At 37.9% G+C, this 15,205-nt stretch overlaps 1 protein-coding gene and 1 non-coding gene across 2 annotated transcripts; one reads left to right on the top strand and one right to left on the bottom strand.

The window, feature by feature from the left end:
- Positions 1–3,717: 3,717 nt before the first annotated feature.
- scinla (scinderin like a) lies at positions 3,718–15,145 on the top strand. The gene is made up of 17 exons (XM_031757855.2): positions 3,718–3,822; positions 4,698–4,890; positions 4,995–5,149; positions 7,122–7,283; positions 7,399–7,548; positions 7,663–7,749; positions 8,817–8,949; positions 9,921–10,009; positions 10,117–10,329; positions 10,407–10,540; positions 11,422–11,512; positions 12,073–12,243; positions 12,340–12,514; positions 12,602–12,717; positions 12,859–12,936; positions 13,031–13,091; positions 13,660–15,145. Exons 2-17 carry the CDS (start codon positions 4,713–4,715, stop codon positions 13,803–13,805), a joined length of 2,139 nt encoding a protein of 712 aa, XP_031613715.1. The 5' UTR covers positions 3,718–3,822; positions 4,698–4,712; the 3' UTR covers positions 13,806–15,145.
- On the bottom strand, positions 9,493–9,564 carry trnac-gca. The gene has a single exon. It is a non-coding gene; the product is annotated as a tRNA-Cys (tRNA).
- Positions 15,146–15,205: the final 60 nt, after the last annotated feature.

The raw sequence follows: 15,205 nt of genomic DNA, 5'->3' as shown, positions 1-15,205 counted from the left end.
GAAACGCCCGATCACCACGAGTTTTAAAAGCGAGTGCTGCGGTACCACCAGCAGTCTCTGATCTAATGACCTTAAAGCCCGAGAAGATGTATGTGGTTTCAGCAGGTCAGATAAATATTGGGGAGCCTGACCATAGGGCCCTAAAGGTTAGAACTAAAATTTTAAAATGAAACCTAAAATTTACAGGCAACCAGTGAAGGGAGGCCAAGATTGGAGTGATATGCGACCTTCTCTTGGTGCCTGTTAAGAGACGTGCTGCAGCATTCTGCACAGTCTGAAGACAATTTAAGGCTGATTTGTTAAAACAAGTAAAAAGGCCATTACAATAGTCTAAACGAGAAGAAATAAAAGCATGAATAATCATCTCAAGTTCAAGCTTTGATACCATTAGTCTGAGTTTAGAAATATTCCGTAAATGATAAAAACAGTTTCGGACCAGCTGCTTAGAATGTTGCTCAAGCGACATCGAGCTGTCAAATATGACACCGAGGTTTCTAAGGCTTGATTTTACATTAGGGTCTAAGAAGCTGATATGCTGCCTAATTTCTGGGACCATGTGGTCTGGAGCAATAATTAGAGTTTCTGTTTTATCAGAGTTTAGTTGGAGAAAATTGTCATATAACCATTTGTTAATTTCTGTCAGGCAATTACTTAAATTAGACAATTTATAAAACTCAGACATTTTGAAGGAACAGTATAGTTGGATGTCGTCAGCATAGAGATGATAGGAGATATATTTATAGCGCTTAATAATTTGGCCTAGGGGAAATACATAAAGTAAAAAGAGAATTGGACCCAGGACAGATCCCTGAGGTACCCCACACAGCAAAACTGTTGATTCTGATGTGACATGATTCATGCAAACAGTAAAAGATCTCTCAGACAGATATGATATAAACCATTTTAAAACAACACCAGTAATCCCAAACAAGTTCTCGAGTCTGTTTATCATGATACTGTGATCTACAGTGTCAAAAGCAGAGCTCAGATCCAACAGGACCAGTACTGTGTATTCTCCAGAGTCTGCTGCCATCAAGATATCACTAGATACTCTAAGTAAGGCCGTTTCAGTGGAATGCAATTTACGAAAACCAGATTGGAAAGTGTCCATAACAGCATTTTTATCCAGGAAATAGTTAAGTTGTTCTAGTACTACTTTTTCTAAAATTTTCGATATAAAAGGCAATTTGGATATTGGCCTATAACTGTTAGGAAGAGATGGATCCAGGTGAGGTTTCTTTAATATTGGCTCAACAATAGCTTGTTTAAAGAAGCTGGGGACTGAGCCAGTATGAAGAGAAGTATTTATCATTTCCACAATACAGGGGCCAATGGAATCAAACACACTAGTGAAAAGTGAAGATGGAAGGACATCATCATATGACAAAGCAGGCCTCTGATGTCTTGTAATGTAACAGGAGTAAAAGAGGACCAAGTATCAGAGGAGAGCAAGTTGAAAGTTTGATATTGAGAAGATGATGGAGAGATATTAGACCTGATGGCAATGACCTTATTTCTGAAATAGTTCATAAACTCATTGCATTCGGACGTTGAATGAACTGGTGCACAAGGAGCATCAGGAGAAACAATACTCTTAATTGTTTTAAACAAGAATTTAGGATCTTTCTTTTTTGAAGCTATGAGGTGTGAAAAATACTCTGTTCTGGCATTTTTCCACATGTCATTTAGCAAGAAGATAGATTCTTTAAGGTGTAACTTATAAACCTCAAGCTTGGAAGCCTTCCACAAACGTTCTAGCTTGCGACAGTATCTCCTGAAATTACGAATGTTTTCATTTAACCAAGGATGAGATTTCAAACATAGGACAGTACTTTTTTTTAGAGGTGCCACTATGTCTAAAATAGAATTACGCTGGTTATTAAAGGATGAGACAAGAGAATCCAAATCATTGTAGTGTGGGAGGAAGCTCAAGTGCGAGAGGGAACTCACACAGACAGGCCACAACAGGTGAGAGAATTCAACCCTAGTAACCTTCCGACTTGTAAACAGAAACACTACAGATAATTATTACATTATTGTATTTTATTTATTTATGCATTTTTACTTTGGTTTAAAACAATTAGTTTAACAATATCTAAAAAAATCCGCTCTATCTACCTTTAGATTAAAATTAGTGATAAACACTCGGTTATACTAATCAGTTATACTAATACCACGGACCTCTCTTTGATGGCTCTGAAGGATTTTCTATATGAAAAAGTGCTGAACGATTCTGAGACACACCTACAGTCAGTTTTGACTCACTGATTCATGTAGCCACATGCATACCAGGGAGAAGCCCTGGTATCTGACTGTGCCATATGCTTCAGTACATTGTTTCAGTAAAATGCTGCTGGGAACTAGTTAACAATTATAGAACATGAAATGCAAGGATGTTTTAGCCCCGCTCAAGTTAAAACAAGTAGAATGCAATCGGCAGCCTTTGTGCTCAGTCACTATGATAGGATTGTGTATGCTTTTACTTGTGGAGGCATGGTGGTATGTCCCAGACACCGACTGTGTGCGTTTTGTGTACACTGTTAAATGGGGCAGAATGTGCTGATGCAGCTCTGGCAGTGGGAGTGATGGAGCCAGCCCTAACCTGAGGGGACTGGCGGAGCTCAGAGGAGAGATTTGTGCCTTTGCTTTCTGTCAAGCTGCCACATGGGAGTCAGAGTGGTCGCTAACTCAAGCTGCTGACAGACAAGTGACACGCAATCACACCCCAAACTCAAATGCATCCCCAACCAACTATGTGATTGCTACATCAACTAAATTTTTTTTTAATCACTGGTCATACAATCCATTTGCTTCCAGAAGAAGGCCAGCTGTTCTCGCCATTACAGGTCCAGTTAGGATTTCGGAAGGAGATGATTCAGCATCCTGTTTTTGATCCTTTTGATACGTTATTGTATTTATTGTATTGTATTATATTTTTCTGGAGCTCTTTGTTGGAATTTGAAACGTTTTTGTAATATGAGATAAGGATTTAATTGTCACTCCAAGTATTTCTTCAGTATGACTTTTATGAATTTCTCAATGAAAAAGAAAATGTTGGCTTAAATAAAAGTTTTTCCACACATAATGCACACAGTTTATGGATGAATGGATGGATTTCATCAAAGGTGGCTCCATTCAAACCATCCTCTTCCATAAAATTAAATATCACTCATTCAAGTGTTGCATTGAAAATAAATACTTTCCAAAAAACCAAAAACAAACACTCCCATTAAAATGAGAGACTCTGTGTGAGTTCTTTTTGTTGTGTTGTACAACCAGTATTGCTGGTACATGAACATTCAGACACGAATGTTGGAAAAGGTGGAGCTTTGTTAGCACTGCCCAAAACAGGGCTATAATCAGAGACAACTTTACACTTTACAAACTTTATAGTACTCAGCATCTAAAGCTGTAAGATACATAAATAATACATAAATAATAACATAAAAAATGAAATTTGGCAGAATTTGGTAGAAATCCACCGCTCCAATTTAATCGAAATGGGGAAGGGGGAATAAGAAACTGACCTGTATACTGGGCTTTCATTTTCAAATACTTTATTCCAAGCAACACCCAACCCCCCAATAAAAAGAAGAAAAACGAAAGAAAAAAAAAACTTTCCAAACAACTAAACCAACTGAAGGGTGTTTGTTGTTTTCCATCACCCGCTGTTCTGGGATGGGCGAACTGGGCACGCCTCTCTCAACGCGGATGTTTGTCCAGCCTATATAGCAGAGGAGAACTCAGGAAACCAGGGCGGAGAACTGGAAGAGCAGCAGCGCATCTTCTTCACATCCAACATCTGTCTACGGTCTATACCAGGTAATATAAAGTTTTCTTATGTGCTGCAGCTGTGTGAAATGCTAATAAAGCTCGCTGGCAGTTAGCCTTTCACACGGCATTTATAAAGCGATGCTTACAAGGCTGAAGTATGTTACTCTAGAAAAGCTCTTCCTCATTTTGCATTAAGGAAATGAAACTAAAAAGTATTTTCAGTGTCTGTAACTAGTTACGTTGAGGATAACGAGGGAATGCGTGAATAAACGTGCTTATCTTTTTACCGGTTAAGCTTTTAATATAAATTTCGTCGAACTGTTGTTTATTGCATTTTTCCATGTGTGCATATTTTACATGGTTGGGTAGAAAACTGCACAAGGTAGTAGTAGCGTATTATACAGGCAGAAGATAACCTACAAAATGCCTGGTTTTGTGGTTGCTTGTTGGGAGCGGCTCTTAGTTCCCCACAACATATCTAGAGTTTGCCACTGAGAGCAGACACACCCTGTGACATGCGTACCGACCGCAGCTTAATTAAGCAGTGCAAGCACCTGCGTTACAGGTTAAGCAACAGATGCTGCAGAAAAGTTCTTGAAAAACTGCATTCTTAATAAACATGGATTCAATCAAAAGTAACTGAAATAGTAATATAACTGCTTATTGAAACTCTGTAAAATGTCGTGATGTGAACTACAGATGGCTTTAAAAGAAAGTGGGGATCAGCAGCTTTCAGTAGGAAGGCAGATTTTATATCTGTATAAAACTGGGGCTCCAACAATCGATTATTTTCATCGCTGAGTCTCTAAATTGTCAGAGAATGATGAGAACATTGCTTGTTTTTGCCAACCAAAAGTCATATCATGGTAGCTGTTGGCCTTGCTGTGACCTGAGGAGTTTAATGAAGACAAATCACCTTTCAGGTCCTCATCATCACGATGGTACACAAAGAGTTTGAGACTGCAGGGAAGAAGCCTGGCCTGCAGGTGTGGCGGGTGGAGAACATGGATCTGAAACCTGTGCCCCCTGCACTCTATGGAGACTTCTTCACCGGAGATGCTTACATCTTGCTTTACACCACCAAGGCTCCTTCATACAATGTTCATTCATGGATTGGTATTGGATTCTTTGCTGACAACCTAATAGCTAAATTCCCTCCCTGTCAATGTTCTGTTTTATTTTCCACACTGTTTTCTCACCATTCATCCTTTTTATCTTAGGCGATGAAGCTTCCCAGGATGAGAGTGGGGCAGCTGCCATTTTCATAACTCAGCTGGATGACCACCTGCATGGAGCTGCAATCCAGTACAATGAATTTCAAAACCGAGAGTCAACCACCTTCCTGGGCTACTTCAAGTCTGGCATCAAATACAAGGTGAAATTTGCATGCATACTCATAGTGGTCTAAATCATTTGAATTTGTTTGCCTCAGAAAGGTAAAAGTTGTGAGTCTAAGCTACCAAACCATGACTGTGACTTTGTGACAGTTCATTGCATGTCTGTCAACTCTGTAAATATACTGTTACAGCTTCGGGCACAGAAACAGCTCTAAAAAGTCATTGTTTACCACCCACGCAACTCCAAAATGAGTGACTAGTCTGACTGGGACCCTGCTCTTGTTTGTCATAGGAAAAGGAATGATCATTCTTCCTTGAATTTGTCCTTTAAACTGGGTTTTTTCCCCCTGTTAGACATGAGCAGGTCTTTTCAGGACACCAAGAGGAGTATAGTCACTGTGTGCAGGATTCAAGGCATGTTATAACACCTTCTCTGTTTATCATGTGATACACACTGGCCCAAAAGAATTTTTCCCTTTCACAGTTCCTGGAAAAGGAGTGGCAAAACATGGCGACATACATGAGTCTAAAATCATTCCTTAGTTTACAAGAATTTGAGTCTAAAAACTTGAGCTTGAATATTATGTTGAATATTATATATAAAAGCCTAAGCTTTGAGAATTTTGGTGAACACCTGGGTTTCCTTGAAGATGTAATATATGAGGATGAACCATTTAAATAATTGAGGCACCATCTTTTAATTCTGTATTTACTTCTTTTTTACGTGATCACAGTTTTAACAGGGTCCTTAGACTCACTGATCAATCTCCAGCATTAGAACTGCCTGAGTAACTGCTACGACCTGCTACGACCTGAAAACATCTGTTTGAGATAATGGTCGATGTTATCGTGATTGCTTCATATCATTCGTGCATATTTGTCAGCCACATGTTTATGCAGCTAAACCCCTTCTACCACAGCCAAAGGTGTCACAAGAACTAATACTGGGTTTAGAACTATTTTTAAGAAATTATTACTTTATTGCATATTGATGTTCATCCTGTATAAGTATGATAGCTAGAGCACCAGAACTAAATGGGTAGTGGAATTCAGTAAAGAAGATTCCCTACATTGTTACATCACCTGTTCATTCAAAGAGGGGAAATCATGGTTACGAACTAGTTTTTCTTCCTCTTAGCACTGGGTTATGAACCTGAGTTAAGAACTAAAGGATTAGTATATAAAATAAAAACAGAGAGTGAAAAAAGGTCTAACTATTGTTCTACTTGAACTTTTGAGATATGAATAAGAACAGTGCTTATTGGAGTGAAAATGTGTGTTTTCGATCATCATGACAATTCAGAGCACCTGCATTTGCTTCCCTTTTCAGAATCAAAGACTACATCCTTTTTTATGTTTAGCATACTGTGTATTTATGTGCTGGACTGTTTCTAGGAATTGACTTCCTAGAAACAAAGCTAGTTGTCTGTCAGGTTTGACATACCTGCTCTAGCCTTTTATTTATGTATTTTTCCAGTCAGAGGTAGGATTTGCTGACAGTTTGTGCACTGTTTAAACAAATGAGTAGGCGTGATCTTTAGAGATTATGTTGACTGAATTCTTGCAACTAGAGCAACTGCAGACATAACAGCGGTGTCAGCTTTCTAAAACGTTCATATAAAAAGCACTCCGAAAGCGCAGACCTCCTCCATAAGCAGCTCACTCTGCTGTATTTTGTATATTGGTTAAGGGACCCGTGATTACTAAAAGATTATACAGGGGTGGGTAATGGATGCATGAAGTTTGACCTTGAAGAACAGGTCAGAGGTCCAGGAGGGACAAAAAATGTCAGTAAGAAATAGTTTTAAAAAGCTGTCCTTTAAAGGACAAAGTATCACTTTGGCTTCCTATCAATCTATTGGCCTTGCAGGAGAGGTCAGGGGTCAAATGTGACACAATATTTTAAATCTTTATATGGTACTTTATAAGGTACGCTACCAAACACATAACGTATGCGCTTAGATCACTTACACAGAGCATAATTCTGATTTTTTTTTTTTTTAAACACAGAAAGGTGGAGTTGCCTCAGGCTTTAAGCATGTGGTAACCAATAATGTAGATGTCAAACGCCTGCTGCACTTGAAAGGTCGTCGACCAGTCAGAGCCACTGAAGAGGATCTGTCCTGGCAAAGCTTCAACAAAGGAGACTGCTTCATCATTGATCTGGGAAAGGTGATCTACAATTTAAAATGTTTTACAGAGATAGTACAGAGTTAAGATGTTGCGTTTTGTCATCTCAACCTTATTTACTTCTTCTTTTCTTTGGATGTTCTCTGTGAATTAATAGAACATTTACTGCTGGTTTGGCAGTGAAGCAAATCACTTTGAGAAGCTCAAAACCGCTCAGATGGCCCGAGATATTCGTGACAATGAGCGAAATGGCCGCGGTGAAGTCCATACAATTGATGAAGGTAAAGAGCCAGAAGATGTGACAAAGGTAAGTTTTATTGACTTCCTCCTTGTTTAGAATCATTGTTACTGTAACAAAGAAGTTATTTGTCTCACTTGGTGGCTAGAGAGGATGTTAAGTACAATGTTGTATTCATTATAGGTACTTGGACCCAAGCCTGATCTCCCACCAGGAAGCAGTGATACAGATGTTGAAAAGACAAACAGGAACAAGGCGTCACTTTATCTGGTAAATAGACACATACACAGAAGCCCAAAAAGTCAAAGAGCAGCAGTGAAAAAACTTCTACTTGTATTAATTTTTAGTCTAGTAAAAGGCATTTCTATTGCAAAATTTCATGTTGGCTGAATAACTTAAATCAGAAGTTCTATTTCTAAAAAAAAAATGCCCACGAATTTGATTTGCTCCAGTTTTGCAGCCCTCAAGCTCCATGGACTCTCTTCTTTGCAATCTTTGCAACTCCTAATTATCCATGTTATCCTGCCATTGTGTTTTAAAGAGCCTCAGGGGTTTCTCAGTCTTCATTTCCTCAAAATACATTCAGTGGAGTCGAGATCAGGTGATTGAGGAAGAAATGCTGTGAAGGGTCTTAGCCCATCTTAAGTGTTTGGCACAGTATAGGTTAATAAATGATGGTGGGTTTCTTATTACCCCGATGGTATCCAGCCATGCACTGAGATCTCCCCTGCACAGCTTTCTGCTGGCAAGACTTCTGCTGATTGCATTCTCTCTTATCTGTAGTCTGCGCGATTGTGGTTGATGCTACAATTTCCACAGATTCTTCATATTGCCATGCAAAAGCCCATTAAAACTGAAGCCTTCATTCAAGTGCAGAGTTGATGCTGAGTTTGATTTCACTGTGCTGAAAAGATGTGCAGTGGCTGCAAGTTGATTTCCCTCAGCAAGCCTCTAATAAAAAAATTAAAACGTTTCATCTGTTCTTTGTAATACAGTTTTATCTGAATGCTGCTTCAGTGGAAATCCTACCTGCCTTGTACACAAGGCAGTCAAGCATAGTTAAAGCCACTATACCATCTGCTTCTAATGAATCTGATCTAGCTAACAATAGAGGAAAAACTTAAATGTTTGATTTTCTTCATTCCTTCCTGCGTGTATTGTGTATAGGTTTCTGTAATTTAACACTTTGGGATCATTTCAAGGTTTAGATGAAAATTTGAAAGATTTTTTAAGACTCTGTCATACTTTCCACCATAGTGTATGGTCCCTTGACGTGATTCTTGTAAATAAGACATTCAGATGACAAATACAGATGCTCTGATCTCTCTGCTTACTAGATTTCTGATGCTGCTGGCGCCATGAAGACATCTTTGGTGGCTGATAAAAACCCATTCAAACAAGATATGCTCAACCAGAATGATTGCTACATCTTGGACAATGGAGTGGATAATAACATATTTGTCTGGAAAGGTATTAAGCTTTTACATCTGTTTATTTCTACAACTTCTTGTCTACTATATTAATCAAGTCTCTGCTCATTGGAGTAAGTTGTTGCTAACTCTCTTTAGCGTTAAACTCTTTGTTTAACGCTAGAACCTAGAAGAATTTTAAACCCCAAGTACTGTCAGTGGATGTCAGTTTCACCCCATCCTGCAACAGCAATATTGGGAAAGAAAAAAATCAAATTTTTTGAAGATTAGTTGTCATCAAATAACAAATATTATTAATATTAATTTTTACATGTGGATCAGTATGGATTGTACAGATAAAATGTGTATTAGAATAAACTAATAAACAAAAAGGTACAACAAATAATTATAGAATAAGACTGTTATTAGGAAAAGCAAAAACTGAATTTGAGCTCCCTGTGAAACAGATCAAACAACTCATTGGTGATATTTCAAAACCGACCTCACAGCTGTCTACAAAAAAACATACATTTTAAATATATTCATTACTATAAATGTATAACACTCGAAGTTATCATATTGCGATAATGACTTTTAAATGAACAGGGAGCACCCAGATTTGAACTGGGGACCGGTTGATCTGCAGTCAAACGCTCTACCACTGAGCTATACCCCCTCTGTCATTGAGTAGCTTTCATATGAAAATGTGTGTAGGCAACCCAGTGTGAACCCTTTGTTATATTACATTCATTTCTGTAAGGTCAAAATGATGTCCTCATCGGTTCTAGGTACATGTGGTCATAAATCTTTTTCCCACAAACCCCCAAATTTCCTGTTTGATAAACAAGCCCTTTTTAGGAAAAAAATCATGAAATATGTGATGATGTGGATTCATTTTAACAGAGTTACACAATTTTTAAAAGAATCATAATGAACCCTTTGACGGTTTCTACTGTTAAACATACATGAGTCATTGACTTTGATTTTACCAGTTTAACCTCTCTGATCTCTGTACCAAACTTTAATCTGCAGGACAGAAAGCAAACAAAGAGGAGCGCAAAGCAGCGAAGGCTGCTGCTGACAAGTTTATCGCGGACAAAAATTACTCCAGTAAAACTCAGGTAATGTTAGCATGTAGTGATCATTTGCTGCCACAACTTCATACTTCTGCTGCCTCATCGTGTTTATGACTTAATGTGTTCTTCTTTGTATTTTATGTCATGTGCAGGTCCTGATAGTGCCAGCAGGGAGTGAGCCCACCATGTTTAAGCAGTTCTTCTTCAAATGGCTTGAAGGGAATATCACAGGCCCAGGGCAGACCCACACAGTAGGTCGTATTGCCAAGGTGGAGCAGATTCCCTTCGACCCATCCAAACTCCACAACAACCCCGCCATGGCTGCCCAGTATGGCGTGGTTGATGATGGCTCTGGGAAAGTTCAGGTACAGTAACCAACTTGACAGTGTTTTATTTTCCTTAAAAATTAATAAATAAATGCAACATTGGTGGATGTCTGCAGATTTGGCGTGTGGAAGGAGGCGATAAGGTAGCAGTGGACAAATCCACCTATGGACAGTTCTTTGGAGGTGACTGTTACTTGGTGCTGTACTCTTACAACAGTGGAGGCAGAGAGAAGCACATCATTTACACCTGGTGCGTAAAACATGCTCAATGTGGCAGAATTGGTCTTTTAAGGGGTACAAGGCAAAGATTCCTGGCTTGGTACTCACTTTCTCTGTTTAGGTGAATGAAAATTGTAAGCATGATATAAACTTGTCACACAACACACACAGAAGTAAAGCCACTGAGTTGTAGAGCATACTGGTCTTTGTAACAAGATTTTTATTCATGAAGGGTTTGGGTTCGATATAGAGAAATTTTGCTTAATCTTCAAGCACTCTTTAATATGATGCAGAATTCGTAGATGAACCAATAAATGCAAGTTGATCAAAGCTGGTGGGATTGTTTGAGTTGCAGGCATGTTAGGCAGGGTTTATACACATTGACCCATTAATGACTCTAAAATCCTGGGAGGAGACAAAAATCCCCTTTGAGGTTGCTGTGGCGACCCCTTCTGAATCAGCCTAAAGCAGTTTTAATGTTTTTAGAATTAAATGATTGCCAATATTAATATAATCTGAGAGTGGAATGCAAATGTAACAAATTTCATCACATCCATTCTGTCTGTCTGATGGCATGAGAGAGCACTCGCGTGTGGACATTTATCTATTTTCATTCATCTATTAGTTAGAAAGGCTTTTCAGTCTGGGTCATATGATGATGCCACAGAATGAAAACAGTTAACAGTTAGAGTACTGCTGAAATTTCATGACATTCTGATAAGAAAACAACATTAATGATTTCTTAAACTTGTGGTAAAATAATAAAATATAATTGTGGGTAGTCAGTTTATGTATTTAGTGTTTTTGTAAGCTGTGTGAGGGTGCTGAGAGAATCAAGAGTTTTTGAAACATTACTTTTATACCTTAATTGTGAATATCATATTTAATTGTGCTTAATTTTGCTTGCTGTAGGCAAGGGCAGAAATGCACTCAGGATGAACTGACTGCTTCGGCCTTCCTCACCGTCAAGCTGGATGATTCCATGGGTGGAGTAGCAACACAGGTAAGAGTTAAAATGTTAAGAAATAAAAGTACCTGGCAACAGTTAGTGAAAGGAATGATGCAACTCTCAGGTCCATCTTTTATATTATGAACAAGAAGCAATAAAATACACAACACACTTGCAAAATCATTCACATTAACAGGCTTTTTTTTTTTCCATTTTCAACCAACAAATCATTAAGTTGACCTTGAAGACTTTGGTGGATTTAAACCAGATTTTAATGGAGTGTTAACATGACCCCATTCAACACACCTACAAAGTTTTTTCAGAATTCATTCAAAAATGTTTAAGCTATTGTGTTTACAAACTGACAAAATGACATGCATGCAGACGCTACCCAAAACATGACCTCCTTGGCATCTTGCAGCTGTTAGCTTAGTATAGAAATTGGAGAACAAGAGGTAGGTGGATGTTTTTAACCTTCATACAGAGGAACTGCTGTCGCCTGTTTTCAGTCTTTACCCTGAGCTCCTATTAACCAGCTCCCAGCTGTACTTAGAGATAAGTCTGGGATCAGTCTCCTCATCAAATTTAATGACTGTGTGGCTGTATCTCCACAGGTTCGGGTCACTCAAGGTAAAGAACCCCCCCATCTTGTGAGCTTGTTTAAGGACAAGCCCATGGTCATCCATCAGGGTGGGACATCCCGCAAGTGTGGCGAGACTAAGCCAAGCAGCACACGGCTCTTTCATATCCGCAAGAGCGGCAACAATACCACACGAGCTGTTGAGGTCAGCCTCATTTATTACACTGAACGTTAATAAACTGGTTCTTTATAATGAACAGATGCCACCACTCCTCCCTATCTTGGTGTCGCACCTACACAGGTGGAGCCCACTGCATCCTCTCTGAACACCAATGATGTGTTTGTGCTGAAGACTCCTGATTGCCTTTTCCTGTGGAAGGGAAAGGGTGCAAGTTCAGATGAGATGGCTGCAGCTAACTATGTTGCCAGCCTCCTTGGAGGAACTGCTACTGGGGTGGAGGAGACACAGGAGCCTGGTAAGAGCCGGAAGAGCTTTGATTTCCACAAAGTAGTACTTGTGAGATGTCCCCAGTAGAAAACTGTCCTTTTCTCCTTGTTTCCAGCTGTTTTCTGGGCTGCTCTGGGTGGTAAGAAAGAATACCAGACGTCCAAGGCCCTTCAGGGAGTGGTCCGACAACCACGACTGTTTGGATGTTCAAACAAAACTGGCAGGCTAACAGTGAGTATTCAAGTGTTCATCAATCAGATTTTTTTTAATGTAAGTAGTTATATTTATATAAACAGATATATTGTTTTCTTACCAACTAGTTAAACAATTTTTAAATGGCCACTTTGTAACTGTGTGCTGATCAATTTTCAGGTTGAAGAAGTTCCCGGGGACTTCTCACAGATCGATCTGGCAACTGATGATGTCATGATTCTGGACACATGGGATCAGGTATAAAAGCACTTTTGATGAAACACTCGAGTTGTGGCTAGTTTATGTTTTCCTCCTTTTGATCCTTGAGCTCTTTGGTTACTGTTCCCATCAGATCTTTGTTTGGATTGGAAACGAAGCAAATGAAACGGAGAAACTTGAATCACCAAAGATGGGTAAGAGAAAACTATTAGACATGAGAAGGAATTACAGAAATACAGCAACAGGGTCAATTCAGGGAGAATAAAAAATTATATAGAGGGAATCATTTTCCCAGAAAATAAGGCATGAATTATAGATATTCATTCTGAGAGCAAATATATTTTATTTGAGATAACTATTGTAATTTTATGAGTAAGGAAATGACCAAATTTACCTAAAAAACAATTTCTTGAGATTAATTTTTGAGATTGAGTTACAAATTTACAAATTTATTTTCTCAAAAATTTGACTATAATCTCAGAAATTTAAGACTTTTTTTCTCATATTATGTTGTTTGTAAATTTCTTGATTTACTCTCAGAGAATAAAATATTTTTGTTGGACATTTAAAATTGTAATCTTGCAAATTTATGACTGAATAATTGTAAAGAATATTAAATAATATTATTTTACATTTATTTCTAAATTTACCACCCTTCTTATAATTTTAGCTCCAATTTGAATTAAACTATAGTGAATGGCCCTTTAAGGCTACTGTACAGAAGAGACCTCAGTTCACAAATATATCCTGTTTTCCTTTCAGCCAAACAATATGTGGATTCAGACCCCTCTGGCCGCCGTGGTACCCCCATCACCATCCTGAAGCAGGGGGAAGAGATCCCGTCCTTCACTGGATGGTTCCAAGCTTGGGACCCAAAGATGTGGTCCCAAAATCTTTATGCCCAGTAGAATTTAATAGGAAAAAACACACATTTTAAGCATCTCTGAAAAATCAGGATAGTTTTGATGTTTGACGTTTTGTTGACCTTAAAGCATAAATTGACACGTAAGATGGAACTTCTCTGCAGGTAAAGTGCAGATGCAAATATGTGCTTAAAGCTGTGGTGCAGGTTAAAACGTTACCCATCCGATTTCCAACCCATTTTTTCAGAGTAAAACAAAAAATAATCATATTTAAGCTACTGCTTAAAGGTTTGGAGTCACATCTCTTTGAAAGAAAAAGTGCATTGGCTTTTACAGAAAATAACATTAAAATTTTCATAAGTGTTATAGAAGAGAAGTAATGATTAATTACTGATTTTTAAGGCAATATCTATGTAAGTGCATTCAGGCCCTTTTCAGCAGCTGTCAGTGCTGTGTTCCAGCAACATGTGTAAGTTTTTCCTTTTCTAATAAATGAAGGCTGTTTGAGGCTATAGGAGAAAATGACCAGATAACTGAAATTTTCATACAGCAGCTTTAGGTATTCTCATGACAAACCAACAAAATTTGGCTCTTAGAGATACCATTTAATGACCCGTGAGGCGTCTGTTTTGGAACCAAAAGGTTCTGATTTAGCTGTCCTACTCAGTTGTGCTCTCTAGTTTCCAGTCAGAGCCACTTATTCCTGTTTTGTGAAAGTAGTACACGTTATTTTTTTGTTTTGTTTTCTTGAGACTATAACCAAACTTACTGACAATAATGCTTAACTCAGCTTCACAAACTTCAGACGAGATGATTGTAACTGAATGATTAATGAAATTTAATGGGATAGACTTGCTTTAGGTGACTCAGTGTGCTATTACAACAGATGAGTGGCAGTTGGTTAAAACGGGCCTGTGTGTGTCAGCATAGATATTAAAAAAACATTGTTCATGTTAAATATTAATAGCATTTCTCATCAACTTGACTTTGATTTTCAAAAATTCTTTTTTATCTCAAAACTTTGAGCAGTAGGGTACATATTAAAAAAACTGAATTTAATAATTCACAGCCCACAGTAAAAAAAAAAAAAAAAAAAAAAAAAAAAAACTATGTTGAGAAAGTTTTATTTGCTACAGCAATGAATGTTTTTTTTTTTTTTACATCTACTTTGAAAAAACAAAAAAACAAAACAGCCCACTACATTGTCTAGGTTAAGTGTGGCCTTAAAATGTACTCAAAATTATTTTGAAAATGTGTTTTAAATAGATTCTTTTAAAAATCACAAATGAACTTCTCCACATTTTTACAAAAAATATACTTTTTGCTGTCTTCATTGCAAAAAAATTTGTGGGAAATTCCAAATTTAAATAAAATATTTCACCATTGTCTGATTGTATTTTATTTTATTTAAATAAGATGATGCTTATAGGTCTGATATTTTCTTC

This window comes from Oreochromis aureus, linkage group 23 (assembly GCF_013358895.1).
Source record: "Oreochromis aureus strain Israel breed Guangdong linkage group 23, ZZ_aureus, whole genome shotgun sequence".
Taxonomy (NCBI): Eukaryota; Metazoa; Chordata; class Actinopteri; order Cichliformes; family Cichlidae; genus Oreochromis; species Oreochromis aureus.
The sequence above is the reverse complement of the archived record's forward strand: the minus strand, read 5'-3'. Positions and strand labels throughout refer to the sequence as shown.